General features: G+C 36.5%; 2 protein-coding genes across 15 annotated transcripts in view; one reads left to right on the top strand and one right to left on the bottom strand.

The window, feature by feature from the left end:
- LOC134649216 (KIF-binding protein-like) overlaps positions 1-16421 on the bottom strand; it is a 287050-nt gene that overhangs the window by 91425 nt on the left and 179204 nt on the right. The gene's annotated exons all lie outside the window — the stretch shown is intronic.
- Positions 1-16421, top strand: part of LOC134649232 (CUGBP Elav-like family member 1) — a 358172-nt gene that overhangs the window by 213799 nt on the left and 127952 nt on the right. For 13 of the 14 annotated variants that reach the window (XM_063503953.1, XM_063503961.1, XM_063503976.1 and 10 more), the window contains 3 exons: positions 5035-5131; positions 8080-8200; positions 11733-11815. In XM_063503953.1, the coding sequence (XP_063360023.1) occupies positions 5035-5131; positions 8080-8200; positions 11733-11815 (301 nt within the window). Of the gene's footprint in view, positions 1-5034; positions 5132-8077; positions 8201-11732; positions 11816-16421 lie in introns of those variants that run through there. The other variant, XM_063504049.1, reaches the window with a different exon arrangement.

The raw sequence follows: 16421 nt of genomic DNA, 5'->3' as shown, positions 1-16421 counted from the left end.
GAGGTGAGCGAATCCCGTGCCGTGATTGGTCCGTTCAAAAACACGGACCAATCACGGCACGGGATTGACTCGAAGATAGAGTAAAACTACCGTATAAGTGGCAGAGGGGGTAGCGTTACTATGCTCAGTCTAGAGGATGTCTTGTCTGTGCCTTACCACGATTAAATGTAGTTACCTATAACCACGGGTTCATTGAAAAATACCACGTGAGTGGATAAGTATGTTCGACGTCATTGAAAAGCAATAATTTTGAAAGTGTCGCGTAGGAATTTTGCTTACAATGACAAATAATTTCCGTGATGTCTCTTCGTAGACATGTCTACAATAGTCGTGATAAATGTTACGGTATCTACGGTGCAAACGGTGATTGTATGATGACAAGTTTTGTTTTGTCATCATACAATCACCGTTTGTATCAGATATGTCTTAGTAAATTCTGTTGCACAACCAATACAGCACTTGAAACTGAATGCTGGTAAAGAAACTTTAAAGCTCTAAAGAAACAATTATATATGTAAGTAAAGTAAGTAATATTACTCGTATTTAGACTCAGAAGATATTACACGCGTTCCAAATATTCTTGTACATTTCTCAGAAAGTATAACATACGGTCTCCTTAGTATTTTCTCGAGCTTATTAACTACAATATCTGCCACAAATGAAACCCGATACGCCGCCTTGGGAAAACGAAACTATTTCTTCTATTACAAAAATCTGTGGGGAAATTCGGAAATGTCAACAGACTTTGATATTAAATGTATACCTACTTATTATTTATTTCTTGACAAATATTAAGCCTAACTGTAATGTTTGTTATTTGTTACTAAATATTGGATCTGCGGATGAGCGTTTCAACAAGTACCACTACGTTGGAAACCGTTGTTACAGATGTAGTGCATACGAGTAATTACGAGTACTCGTAATTGTTTGCCATCGTATTTTCTCGGAAGTGTTCGTATTTGTCATGCTACTTCTGTCAACCTCAGTACTTATTGGACTGAGACCGACTGAAATAGCATAACACGTTCATGCTATTCTCAGTCACACTACATCTGTATTTATTTAGCTTTATTCTATATTAGAGGGTATGTTTAATTGTTTATTTAACGCATAAATAATGACAGGTGATGTGATCTGCCTTCCATCTAGCCGAGTCACTAGTCCAAACCTGGCGACTAGAGCCCGTACCATGAGTCACTGACAGTGTCAAAACTGACATAAACGCCATCGAGAACGTAATTTACTTTCTATACATCTCTTTCGCACTAATATGCGAGTACGAGCGAGATGTATAGAAAGTAAATTACGTTCTCGATGGCGTTTATGTCAGTGCCAAACTGATGGTAGCCGTATATAGGATAGGCCACGGAGAGTAAAACTTTAGCGGAAAATATTTTGTTGATGTTAAAAAAAACATGATGTTTGTGTCTAATTAATATATTTCTTCAAATTATAAAGCTGGCATAGAAGCTAATATTACGAATTTAGTTGTAAACTATATGTAGGTGTACATACGGCGGATACACCACATTTACGGTAATCGTTTAAGTATTTATGTGCGCACAACATGCACAACTTATGGGGGCATTTCACGTGAAGCGGACAGGGTAAAATGGTTGAGGTTTCCGATTTCGGTTATATTCGAGTATGTTACACATGTATGAGTTCTCGACACAACCACAAAATATTTTTACAATTGGAAGCCTATTTCATAAATTATGGGTCTTAGAAGATTTGACTTAAGGCGAGATTTACATTTCTTTAAATACCACGACTCAGTTAGAGGAAGTATAGTGAACCAAACTAACTGCTACATTTAATTAACCCTTAAATTGCCTTTATTGCCTCATATTTCGATTTCGTTTAAAACTTTTTGTTTTATGAAAAAAAAGTGTAAAATATTTTTTTTTTTACTTTTTTACAAAGTTCGCATTTTTTCAAAAATTTTTTTTGTATTTTATTTTGAAAGCCTATATTATGTTTATACTCTACGCAAAATTTCATAGTGGGCCGCAAAGTAGTTTAGGAGCTATACGAATAACAATACCAAAGTGCGGCGTCAGCCCCATAGTAGCATCACTCCGTCCATAGTTACGACGACACATTTTCGTTTCACATACATTTTAAATACTGTTATTAATGGTTGTGTCTGATTAATTCGGTGATTTCCCATTAGTTACCACCAAATAGTCACCAGTGCTAACAACTGGGATTTTTTTCCCCACCTGTTCCCACTGGAAACAATTGAAAAAAAAATCCTGTACTAAAATACTAGTGGCATTTTTTCTCAGGGGTCACCCATTAATAAAATTTCATCACACGTTTAGGGGGAGGGAGAGGTCAAGAAATGTGACATGTTGTGACTTTGTAACGTCACTTAAACTTCACCTGTAACCGAACATTGTTTTTATTTTTGAGTATTTGCTGTATAGTTAGATAGTATAGGTTTTTGCAATGAAACATAGTTTTTCTGCATTATATTTTTATTCCTAATCCGTTTCGTGTCATAAAATATCTAATACTACAATAATAATACCTACGTAATTAGAATTCCTGATTTAGTTGAAAACAAAATTGCAAAATATGTGACGTCACACTATGGGGTAGGGGCTTAGGGTTGTCAAATGTGACAAGCAGGGGGGGGGGTTGTGACGTAATTTATGGATGTCCCCCTCAATAGTTACCACCAAAGTGTTCAATACTAATTAAAATACCTAGAATAATACACAAAAATGAAAACAATGTTCGGTTACAGGTGAAGTTGAAGTGACGTCACAAAGTCACAACATGTCACATTTTCTTGACCTCTCCCTCCCCCTAAACGTGTGACGTAATTTTATTAATGAATGACCCCTGAGAAAAAATGCCACTAGTATTTTAGTACAGTATTTTTTTTTCAATTGTTTCCAGTGGGAACAGGTGGGGAAAAAAATCCCAGTTGTTACCACTGGTGACTATTTGGTGGTAACTAGTGGGAAATCACCGAATTAATCAGACACAACCATTAATAACAGTATTTAAAATGTATGTGAAACGAAAATGTGTCGTCGTAACTATGGACGGAGTGATGCTACTATGGGGCTGACGCCGCACTTTGGTATTGTTATTCGTATAGCTCCTAAACTACTTTGCGGCCCACTATGAAATTTTGCGTAGAGTATAAACATAATATAGGCTTTCAAAATAACAAGCAAAAAAATTTTTGAAAAAATGCGAACTTTGTAAAAAAGTAAAAAAAAAATTATTTTACACTTTTTTTTCATAAAAAAAAAGTTTTAAACGAAATCGAAATATGAGGCAATAAAGGCAATTTAAGGGTTAATTAAATGTAGCGGTAAGTTTGGTTCACTATACTTCCTCTAACTGAGTCGTGACATTTAAAGAAATGTAAATCTCGCCTTAAGTCAAATCTTCTCTGACCCATAATTTATGAAATAGGCTTCCAATTGTAAAAATATTTTGTGGTTGTGTCGAGAACTCATACATGTGTAACATACTCGAATATAACCGAAATCGGAAACCTCAACCCTTGGAGGATACAACTAAACGGAGTAGCCATTAACAGGCTTTCCCCTCTGTCGAAAATAGGCGGCCAACGGTCATACACAATGTATGGACTGACGTTTATCTGACATGGCTATTTTTACGTTACGCATACATTTGACGTTCCCCTCCCCCGCAAAAATCGGCAGACTGTTTTGTGCAGAAAATTACAGACATGGCGTCTCCGTTTGATTATATCCTCCAAGCCTCAACCATTTTACCCTGTCCGCTTCACGTGAAATGCCCCTATGATCATGTTATATTATGACAGTCAGTTGAACATATATTATTTTTCACCTCAGCAGCTCGAACAAGGGTACTTTGATTCTTAAAAACAGTGAGCAAAATACGATTTTGCTCACTGAGTGAGACAAAATGACATTCAAGTGACCTTTATAGTCAAATGTCATTTCAACCATTTCAACATGCGGGGTCTAATAAAAGTTCGAAATACTTGATGGGTTCTATTATCTCTGTCCCTTTCACACTGTTAGCAAAAAGAAAAAGACAAAAAAAAAGTTAAAACGACATTCAACGGTATATTCACGGTTTATAATAGACCCCCGAAAAACTTCAGACCGCATCGTTCCAAACCACGTACGAGTATGAATTCTTAATAATTAATTAATAAAAATATGGTTTAAGATTTGATAAAAACTGATAAAATACTATATTTTAGGTATTTTATTGTACAATTAAAATAATGAACTCAAAAAATACACAGATCATCACGCAAAATTAATTATTTTACTTTTAAGAATTTCTACCATAGTTGACAAATAGTACGTATCCGCAATTCGGACCGTATCTTACACAGATTTTTTTTACAATAAAAAGTTGTCGATTTGATGTGTCAGTTAATATTTGTTATTTCTATATTATTTTACTGGAATTTATTATTACGTTTTGTTTTTGTGTTCCATTGCGGTAATTAAACTTAATTGTTTGTATATCTTAAGAAAACATGAGTGAAGGTATTAAGTGATGAAGAAGGATTACATTTTTCAAGTTGTCTAATAGGTATGTTCTCACTGCTCAGGTGAAAAATGTTGTGTACTACACGAGATCAAAGTTATTTACATCTCGTGCGCTTTTGAGTCCCTTACTACGCTAAATAAGCACTCGAAGAAAAATCAAACTTTGGTCACTTGTTGTACAAATAACTATTGTCGTAACCATGGCAACGTTGTACGGGAAAAGTTGTTATTTAATTTAAATTGTCCAGCACCAAACTGCAATATACGCCGGCATTTTGAACTTTACTTTCCGTCATTCCGTTGCTCGAACGAACTACAATTCAATTAATCTACAGTCAATCTGTAGACATTCTACTGTCGCGGAGTGAGGTAATGTCATTCGGGGCGGGGTGTAGCATGCCGCTTCTATATGAAATATTATACTTATTCTGTGCTTGGAATATTAATCTGGTTAGGCCCAACGTTTTTTATTTTTATTCATCTTGTATTCACAAGTGTTTTTCTTTTGTTCCAGTGGGATGAGCATGATCAACAACAACAACAGCACAAGCATCAACAATAACAACAATGAGGACGAGAAAGCGGATATGCCCGACCCCGACTACATTAAGGTACGAGGTCCTCTTTATTAGAGGGAAGCCGAATGGAGGTAATTGGGCGGTTCACATACATAAATAAGCTAATTATTGTTGCTATCCTTAAGTTCAAGGGTAGTAGGGGATAGGGGGGTGAACCCAGATAGTGGATAAAACTAGATAGTTCTCTATTTCACATTCTAACATCACGGACTTGCACTGGCAAGTTAGATAGCACAGACAAAGGACGATCAGTAAGCGTGCCAATAACGGACCGTGTTGTCCTTCATTTTAGGGGTGTATCGCAAAAATAAAATAGAATAATTAAGGTGTTTAATCTAAGGTTGTTACTTTTTTCATCAAGTGTAAAAACAAAACTTGTTTGAGGATATGCGTGCTAATAATTGACGTCAAAACAGAGCCTGTTTTATTTAACCGTTATATTGCGTGAAACTTTTGACTTATTGTTAGCCGTTGGGTAGAAGCAGAAAGGATGACATTGGATAGGTACACGTTTTAGTATTTTTCTAATCTTAGTAATGAAAGTTCGTGAATGCCACCTCAAGGAATACTACAACTTGATATTTAGTCATAGTTTATACAATACACAGTACCTATTTTGGTTTTCTAGAATCCAAAATAAATAATAGATTTTTTTTTTACTCATAAACTTTGATGTCCGGTTTCACCCGCTAACTAGGGGTGAAATCGGATTTGTTAAATTGTAGAAAAGTTAATTTAACTTTGAAGTAATTAGTTGATTTTATTACTTAATATTATGCCAAATAATAGTCTTTTACTTGCTAATTTTGACACTAAAAGCTTTTTAAATATATCGAATCAAATTAATTATTCATGATTAAATTTCCTTAACTATCCGGTGTTCTCTACCTTCCCCTATCAATATAAAGCAACGGATTTTATACATATAATATCATTAATTCATATGACATTTTAACATAACTAATTACGAAGCAAATTTGTTTACAATTAGAAAAAAAAAAACTTTTTTTTATGGGTAGAAATAAATAATACGTCATTTCTTATGGCAATAGGCTCTCATGTCGCATTTTAACTTACCAACAACAAAGTTTAGTTAGGGAGGTGTTCCGAATGGCGCCGACTATTAAATGACTTGCGTGGCTTTATTAAATTGAACGCGACTGACATGTAAATGGGACATCGTGTGTGAATTGACTGAATGCATGATGAAGTTGGCCTGCACAGTTTTTAACGCGTCCCCGGCCCAATATTCATAGCATATTTTATCAGCCAGGTTTATAACGGGCCAGGTGAAACTGCTATAATAATACCTTTATTAACAAAAATAATCATATAATCTTGTCTAATATGAATTCTAAATACGCTTTTGATGTATAAACTGGGTGAAAACCCATCGGTAAGTAGCATACGCTCGTTTACCGCTAGCTTCGACCAACACGGAAGGGACGCGGCATTCGCACTATTTCCCCTCTGCCTAGGTACAAGATCAACTGATCTAGCGCGGGTAACAAAACTAGTTGCGCTCGGATTTTAAACTAGACCGAGTCCAGACGCGCTAGTGAACACAGCAGCAGAAAAAATGCCAATTGCTCGGTTTTTTGTTGTAAAAAGAGGTCGGGGACATCAAATTTACAAAAAGGTGTTACATTTCACATGTAATATTTTTTTACATATCATACGTTTAATGACATTTAAACACAATTATTATATTTTAGTTTCATGTAATTGTTAGATTTATCGATTTTTCTCTCCCAGTACAAATTGCGGATCGGTCGAGCGACAAATCCGACTTCTCATCTCTTGACGAAAATGTGTTAAGTGTGCGTGTTGTGACACTTGTGACTCGTCCGTACATAAAAACAGATCGAGGTGTGCAAGATTTGTCTGTGTAGGGTGTCATTTTCTATGTATTTGTGTCGTCATTACAGATTGGATTTTGTATGTAAGTGTGTGAGAAGTGCGACTGGTGCACGTTCCCCCCCCCCCCCCCCCGCGAAAAATGGCAGAATGATTTGAATGTCAAGATATCGCTTGGGCCTATCCCTTCCGACGTGTCGGAAGCCCGTGTTGATCGAAGACCGCTAGCCTCTAGCCAAGCGGGTCAAAGCGCGACGCCCGAAAATCATTCAAAATAAGAATAAGAATAAGAATTGTTTATTGCCACATACATGAAAATAAAATAGAGTTAGAATTACTTACTTAAAATAAAACAGTTATCATTATCAATTTAAATACAAAACAAAAGTGAGAAGATTCTTTGTATTAGGCAAAGGGTTCTAGTCTCAGCGTGGGCCGGGCCTAGATGCCCGGCGCTGGTTTTCAGACCGGTCCCAGAATAAGGACGGAGCTAAAATGAAGCCAAAATGAACTGTTGTCATTTTTAAGTAAGGTTGACCATATTTAGGCATTCCGCCTCCGTTTCAGTCATAATATCCAAACACCTGGCCCCTATTTCACCACGACAGACACGTGACAGGTGCGACAATTGTCGACATCACTGTTACTGACGTCACAGGCCTCCATAGACTACGGTAACCGCTTACCATCTGACGGACGGTGTGCTTGTTTGCCAACAACATATTAATTTAAAAAAACTCCATTATATCGCCAATAAATAAGTACTTATTTTGCGAAGCTAATGACAATTGTCACAAGAAACACGATAATTGTCACGAAATTCCGACACAGAACTCATTTCCTGTCAAGAATTACCGAAAGTTCTATTATTTAATTTCGTGTGACAATTGTCATCATCATCATCATAAACTTCGAAAGAGAAATACCTGTTTTTTGCCGATATAATAAAGTTTTTTTTAAATAATACAATGATGGGGTCAAACAGGAATACGGCCCACCCGATGGTAAGCGGTAACCGTAGCCCATGGACGCCTGTGACGTCAGCAACAGTGACATTTGTCGAATTGTCGCACCTATCGCCGTGGTGAAATAGGGGCCTGAAAAGCCAACATGGAATGTTCCAGATGTTCGTGGGGCAGGTGCCGCGCAGCATGGACGAGAACGACCTGCGCATGATGTTCGAGGAGTTCGGGCGCGTGCACCAGATCAACGTGCTGCGCGACAAGATCACCGGCGCGAGCAAAGGTAAACTAATGAAAATAACACCTTATATACATATGTTTATACCACTTCGGTGGCTAACGAGCATACGGCCCGCCTGATGGTACCTGAGCAGTCACCGCAGCCTATAGACATCTGCAACAACCAGTGGCGGCGCTTCCATAAAAGCCGATTCCCACCGGCTTGCCTGTTTTTGGACGTTTGAGCACAGTTGTAAAGGAAATATGTAAGCCAAATTAGCCCCAGCTTGCCTATGGATATGTTTGACGCGCCGCCACTGCTACAGTTACATGCGCGTTGCCGACCCTTTAAAACCTGTACTTTGTATTTAAAAATAGGGAATGTTTTTGAGCTGATTGTAAAGTAAAACAACCTCTATGATCTGAGAAAACAACCTTTCGAGGTGAGAGTGCCAACCGGGTCATTGTGAAATACTTGAAAAACGAAGAAGCTTACGAGTATTTTTTTTGTTTTGAGGTTTTTCCCTGCTAAAGACTTATGTCTGGGCGATAACCTAAAAGAAAAGTTTTAAGCAGTTTAGTCTACATAGACTTTAATAGGTCTCGAGAAACAGCCGCCCAAAGGTGCTTGATTTTTTTCAATGCCAACACCAGACACATAATGAAATCCTGGTAATCAGAACCGCCTTTTAACATGTTACAATTTAATTTATCATGCATTTAACAAACCAGCCGACACTTATTTAATGCAAGGCCGAACGTACCAATTAAATGGGTTATTATTAATGTCGGAGTGGAAGAATATTCACGTTGTCTTTTGTTTCCGCTGACAAAGGTCCGTACGTTTCGTGTTGACATTTTTGTTTTGCTCCGTTGAATGTCTTCGGTTAGAGAGTTCCTTTTGTTAGTTCTCATGCAAATATGGACCCTTTTGTCGGGAGAAACGCCATGGGGATCCGTTTAGATGTTTATTTTAATATTGTTAGTCGTTTTGTGTTGCTTGCGCTATTAATGTTGTTTACAAAGCTGTGAATACCAAACTACGTAGGTACCTACACTGTTGTTGGTATCGCGTTGCGATGCAAACGAGCTTGCTTTGCTTAGCTATTAAACTATAAACAAGATTCGAATGTAGACATTGTGTTACATAGTTTTCTATTATAGTGAAGTTCACGTCCTGGAACTACTCTTACTAGGGCTACTAATTGTACAGAATAATACTGCAACTTTTTTAATTATGTTTCGAATACAAATATTTATTCAAATTGGTAGGTTTGTTTCTTTTAAATAAAAATAATAGTTCATATTATTATCAAAATAAAATTCTTTGTTCAGGCAATAATGGTTGTGCAAGTTTGACATCAATTACATTAGAAAGGCGTGTATCGGCCGGAATTGAGTATAAATCCCCATTACCCGAGCACGCCATGCCGTGAGCTACCAGCGGCGGCGTAACCATTTCGGAAATTAACCGCCTTGTATGTAGTTTAACGGGATATTACTTAATTTTTAGTGTTTTTTATCTAAAAACAGAAATATTTATCTCAGTCACAGATATGTTTCGGTTCACGACACGAGCTCTTCTGCTTCGCCTAGCCTTTTCCCGTATCATTTGCGACACGAGCTCTTTTGAAATATTCCTACTAAAAACTTTTTTAAAGAGCACAAGTAGATATTAACATTGCACAAAAAAGTGCTTTGTGACTTCAATTAAAATATGGGTGAATTCATTGCAATCGACGTAACGTAAATATGTTAAGTAATTTAATGATAGAAACTAGATTTACCAACAATGTATTTGTAGCAGGCACCGCAGGGACGCAATGGTCTCCCGCCCACTCTAACTTGTTCTCAAGTGCGGCTGCAGATTGCAGCCCAGCTTTACCATGCCTCTAGGAAATATAACTAAAACTGTAATCTCCACTACTATGGCTTTATATGTTAAATAATATATGTTTTTAAATTTCTTCTAATTATTATTATTATTTATTATTATTTAAACTTTATTGCACAGTAAAAATATACAGTGACAAAAGGCGGACTTAATGCTACACGGCATTCTCTACCAGTCTATTATGAAGACTACATTAAGCTTCTCAAGAGAAAACTATCTAGTTTATTAATGCAACAATGTTTCCGGATTTCCGGAAAACGGCTGAACCGAATTTAAAACTTATTTTAAAAGGTACTTCACATTTGGACCTTTATTATCACCACGCCTGAATCGAAGGTCTTTAAAAACCACCAAACTAAATAAAATAATGAATTGGGTAATATTATGACACAGCATAACAATACTTTATTGCGCTCCTCAATATATAAACGGAACAAACAACAAACGGAACGAATCCCATGTCTATCATCTGCTCTGGGAAAGGACCATTTGGTAAAGTGAAACTGCTGATGAGAACCATAAAATTATGACGTTTTAGACTGTTTTATGAAGCCGGTTCTTTTTTTAGTTAAATTGTATTTATATAGGTACTAAATTTCTAACTCCAGAATTCTCGTCCCATATAAAAATCAAGGTAAAATGTGGCAAGTAAGCTCGTAAAATTGTTAACCTTCTCTTGACCGCAGCGATTGACCTGCCCCAGGCACAAAAGGCGTCCTGGGTTATTCAGGCGACTAATCCTACTGATACCTGAAAATAAATGTATAATGTCGGTATCTTTAGAATTGGGGCAAGACAACGAACTTTATTTTGGGTCTATACATTCGACTAAACTCATATGTTCTGTTCTTTCTAATTAGACGTTGTGAATAGAAAAACTAAAGTTTTGATTACAAAAAAATAAAAACCCGCATCTTCATAATATACATTTTGTTACTTAAGTACTATTGATAATTATAACACATGTATGTAGGTAGTGGAAGATACAGGGAATGTGACTCTAAGCAGACTTTAGAAGAAAGAAAACTTTTATATATTTTCAATCTAGCAGCTCGACCAAGGATACTTTATTGCTTAAACAAGATGAACAAAATTAGATTTTGCTGCGAGCATTAGATAAATATTGATATTTAAAGATAATTTCAACGTGGCGTATCCTGGGACTCTGGGACTGATTACATGACACAGAGATTCCGAGATTCCCGGATTTTAGGACCCCGAGACTGTAGATTCCTCGAGATAATAAAATATTTTGCTCAAAATAAACACTCAAAACAAAAACGCACTTTGCTCTTGTTGAAGAAATACCTATTTAAAATAAGTCTACCACAAACACCGGTCTTACGTACAGCTAACTTATTTGGTCTCCAGTGTCATATTAAGCTACATTACCAATAATGATCAAGCAGTGTTTCAGAAGACAATAATTAAAATAATGTTATAGTTCGTACACATACGGCCAAAACCACAACAAATTCCTTTCTGTGTTCGAAAGTTTCAGCCTCTACAGTATACACCTATTTAAGTGTTTACAAATTCCATTCCTTCATTTGTCTAGAATAGTACTTAGCGACAAATTAGAAGCCAAATTTGTGTTTGCCCTTATACGTGTGTTTGTTTACTTTGAAAAACGCTGTTGTAACGTAGGCGATGTGTCCGTTTGGTGTGTGTCATGTTATGTATGTGTGCGCTTCTGTTGCAGGGTGCTGTTTTGTGACGTTTTTCACCCGCAAAGCGGCGCTGAAAGCGCAAGACGCTTTGCACAATATCAAAACGCTGAGCGGGGTAAGTGCGTTTTATGTTGTTTTCTACCAACTGTGTGTGGAACTGGTATAAATAATATACTTAAGTGCGTGTTAGTATTGTCACCCAGTTTGATTAAATGTTGCACAATCGCACATACTACTTTAAAATAATGGCCTATATTGTTTCTGCTATGTTCCACAGATATAGGTTGTTTTCAAAGGTCTTGCCATTTTACACAAGCTAAATATGTAGATTATCCATAGTAAAAATGTATCAGTGGAAATAGCTGTTCTACAAAAAAAACGTATAATCAGCCGATATGAATGAATCATAATTTGTTCTGTTATGTTATTACATGGGTAATTTCGGTAAAAGTAAGTACGTCATTTCAATATGACCTACATATTTCGCTTGCTACCACTATACACCTTAATAACAATTTAATAAATTGATATACAGGATGGATTTTCTTTTTGGGTCAGTGAGGGCAGCTACCAGATCCCGTGCTGCTACGAGAAAACGGTCTAAGAAGACCTTCCCTCGATTTCAAATTAATGAAGATTGGCTTTTACAGATTTTGGAAAAAACATACAGGGTGCGAGAAAAAGGTCATTTTTGACAAACTTTTTTTTTGATGCCAATCGATCCCATTCCTATTAAGGATCAAAAGCTTGTATGGAACCAAAAAAAAATTTCCGGGTAGAAAAGCCACAAATCAAGGAAAACTTTTCCCATACAATTTGTATGAAAATGAAAACTTTTATTTTTCACATGCTGTTTTTGTATGCCAATCGATTCTATTCCTATCCAGTATCAATAGTTTCCTAGGGGTCAACTTACGGTAATGTACTAAAAAGCCACAAATTATTAAAAACTTTTTCCATACATTTACTATGGGGAAAATGTGAAATGTTATTCTCAATTTTCTATCTCGCCCTTTTCTAGCCGGAAATTTTTTTTTGGTTCCATACAAGCTTTTGATCCTTAATAGGAATGGGATCGATTGGCATCAAAGAAAAGTTTGTCAAAAATGACCTTTTTCTCGCACCCTGTATGTTTTTTCCAAAATCTGTAAAAGCCAATCTTCATTAATTTGAAATCGAGGGAAGGTCTTCTTAGACCGTTTTCTCGTAGCAGCACGGGATCTGGTAGCTGCCCTCACTGACCCAAAAAGAAAATCCACCCTGTATATTTAAATAAAAAAAATATAATGGATAATATAAACGTGGGCCTAACGAGTGTCTCTAGTATTTTTGTTTACGGCGTCTATTTACGTTAGCTATTTATGTAAGTACTAGGGAGCTATGTTTTTGTGTTATAAAAGTTGATTAACAATACAAAATACTGCATTGCTGTGCCTACCTATACAAAAGTAATTTACTCCATACGATACTGATACCTTACACTAAGCGTAATAGGTTTTATTAATAATTACTTTTAGGAATAAAAGTATCACGATACAGTAAGTAAATGATATTGAATCTCCAACTATTCGATGAGCGTTTGAAGCCCAGCGCTACGCTGCATGCTGCGTAGCGTGCCGTAGCGCATACCTTATACATAGTTACTTACTAGAAAAAAGCCTGTAATGTATTTTTTTTTTTCAATATACTATATATTATCTAGGAATATCTATATATTAGTATATTATAGAAAATGCTCGTAGCAACTTGACATTTTTTAATTGATTGAATTTTAATCCAACCTAAGCAACAAAGAGATTTCTGTTCTTGACAGATTTAACCGCGTTCAACACGATTGTATCGTGACGCTACCGCTAAACCCAAGATTAATTCAGAACCGCTAAGTTAAATCTGCAGATTACATACTAGTTTTACCATATAGATTAAGAACGGAGTATATTAAACGTTCATTGAACGTTTATACTTACTAACATTATATTATATCAATATGTACCTATGTTCAGTATTAGTACTACATAACTATATGTTATTTGATATAAATATTCGTATTTACTTAGTACCTATTCAATTTCTCTTATACCTATTGTAAATATTTCCCGCACCTATTACTATTTGATCTCTGTTTGGCCCAAAGGTTAACTGGTAGAGAATACCTTCTGGCATTAAGTTCGCCTTTTCTACAACTTTAACTGTGCAATAAAGTTTAAATAAATAAATAGTCAATGCAAGTGGAGAGCTATGGGCAATTTTTCACAAGGGTCAATAGAAACACATACGAAGTGCGTAGAGGATTCTTATGTCTCGAGGTTACAAAAAAAATGTGTTTAAAAATATATAACATAGGGAATAAAATGCCGCTAAACTTTCGTGAAATACCACGCTTGATAAAAATGATAAACAAGTGTGAAAAAGACTTCTTAGGCTAAAGTGGCGTCTTTGTGGTTTTTACTGTATAATGTTTTTGCTTAGGTACGCCTAATATAAATATTTTGTGTTGGTACGTCCCAGAATGTCAATAAATTGATATTTTTAGGTAGCAATACTTAAATCTTGACACTCCAATTTTGACTCTTATGAGAAATCTTTTATATCTCAGATGGCAAAAGCCAGTTCTGAGAAAATTAGCTATGTACCTCCTCTTTTGAAGTTGTCTTAGTCCTTTGATCATCGTCGATGCTAATTAATCTGGAATCTGCACATACCTGTGTCAGAGATCACGTAAATAATTGGTGTTTACTTTTGCCGTCGGTATCTTTCTAACTTATACCTACCTGGCTTGAAATTTCCAAAGCAGAGACAGGTTTTTATTAAAAAGGTGCTTATAAAAACTAATTCAATGCGACTCAATTGGTGTGAAGATTGATTTAATAGCTACAGTATTCAGTATCTTTATCGCTTTTATTATTTTGGGTACTGCCAATATAAAGGAAAGTTACTACCTACATAATTATGTGTTTTAGTCATTATAATCAATTGCTCAACGGTGAATTGGAAGAGATCCCTTTGAGGCATAAGTTCACCTTTGCTCTAAGAATGTGTGTTTTTTCCTGTTTTGTTTTTCTTTTTTATATAATTAAACTGTTTTACTACTATTACTACTTATTTATTTATTTATTTTAATCTTTATTGCACAATACATGAAGGTACAAATGGCGGACTTAATGCCTTAAGGCATTCTCTACCAGTCAACCAATGGGACAAACCAGAAAGATTAAGTAGGTGCAGTGTCTTTTAGAATATATTAATTTGAAAACAGGACTATATCATTATGAATATAAACTATATTGATAAACTTACACATATACTTAATATAGAAATAAACCTACATATATACCATACATATATAAACACCTAGTGTGAATCATTAAGTTGACGAAGAGGAAAGTTTGTCAAGGAAATACTTGCGCAGCATGCGCTTGAATGTGAATTTGGTCTGCGCTTGTCTGATAGGGAGTGGGAGAATGTTCCAAAGTCTGATAGCCTGAATAGTGAAAGAATTGGACATGAAACCCGTTCGATGCTGGGGGACAATGAGCGTAAGGCTACGGGAAGAGCGAAGATCTGTAATACCTGGACGTGGAGTGACAAATTTAAATTTCGACCGGAGATAATCTGGGGCGGACGGGTCAAACAAGATTGAGTAGAGAGTACACAGAGTACGAAGGGACCTACGTTCTCGTATAGGGAGCCAATTAAGTTTTCTACGGAAATAAGAGATATGGTCATACTTACGAAGTCCGAACACGAATCGAATGCAGCTGTTAAGTAGCCGGTCAAATTTATTTAAAGAATCTTGAGTGATATTAGTGTAACAAACATCAGCATAATCAAGGACAGGCAGAACAAGAGCTTGGACGAGGAGAGTTTTTGTGCTGACCGGGAGAAAATGTTTATGGGGATAGAGTGCTCTTAGCGTGTTAATTACTCTACGACTTACGTCGGACACCTGAGGTTCCCATGTGAGCCCACTGTCGATTGTTAGCCCCAGGTTCTTCACTTGCGATGAAAGCGGAATAACTTCTGTTTCAAAGAGAACCGGTGCCAATTCAGCAGTGTTTACCAAAGAGAGTAAGCGGGTGCTGCCAAGTAATATGGCCTGGCATTTGGCTGGGTTAACTGTGATACCAAAGCAATGTGACCAAGTGGAAATGCGGTTAAGGTCTAAGTTTATTTCGGCAATTGCCTGGTCCAGATCCTTAGCACTCGCTTGGGTATAAAGCTGCAAGTCATCAGCATACAGATGGTAAGAGCATTTAATTTTAGACGTAATAAGGTTGATAAAAATCGAGAAAAGAAGAGGTGAGAGTATTCCGCCCTGTGGAACTCCAGAAGTGAGAGTACACCAGTCAGAAGACGTACGATCAGAGCGAACCGACTGACGGCGGTCCTGAAGATACGAAGAGAACCAACCAGCCGCAGATGAAGATATATTCAAGTGCCTTAGAGTGGCCAGCAACAGATCATGGTTAACAGCGTTAAAAGCATTGGAGAAATCGATAAGGACCAACACTGTTAACAATGAAGAGTCCATACCCAGCCTCACGTCATCGACCACTTTGAGCAAAGCGGTGGAAGTACTGTGGCCACGACGAAAACCAGACTGAAAAGAAGAAAGTAATTGATTGGAATAAATGTAAGCGGACAGTTGTTTATGGACAATAGCTTCTAAAATTTTTGAAAGAAAGGGGAGAATAGAAATGGGTCTAAAATCTTTAAGTGCA

Source organism: Cydia amplana, chromosome 1 (genome assembly GCF_948474715.1).
Source record: "Cydia amplana chromosome 1, ilCydAmpl1.1, whole genome shotgun sequence".
Classification (NCBI taxonomy): Eukaryota; Metazoa; Arthropoda; class Insecta; order Lepidoptera; family Tortricidae; genus Cydia; species Cydia amplana.
This window is presented reverse-complemented; position numbering and strand designations above follow the sequence as displayed.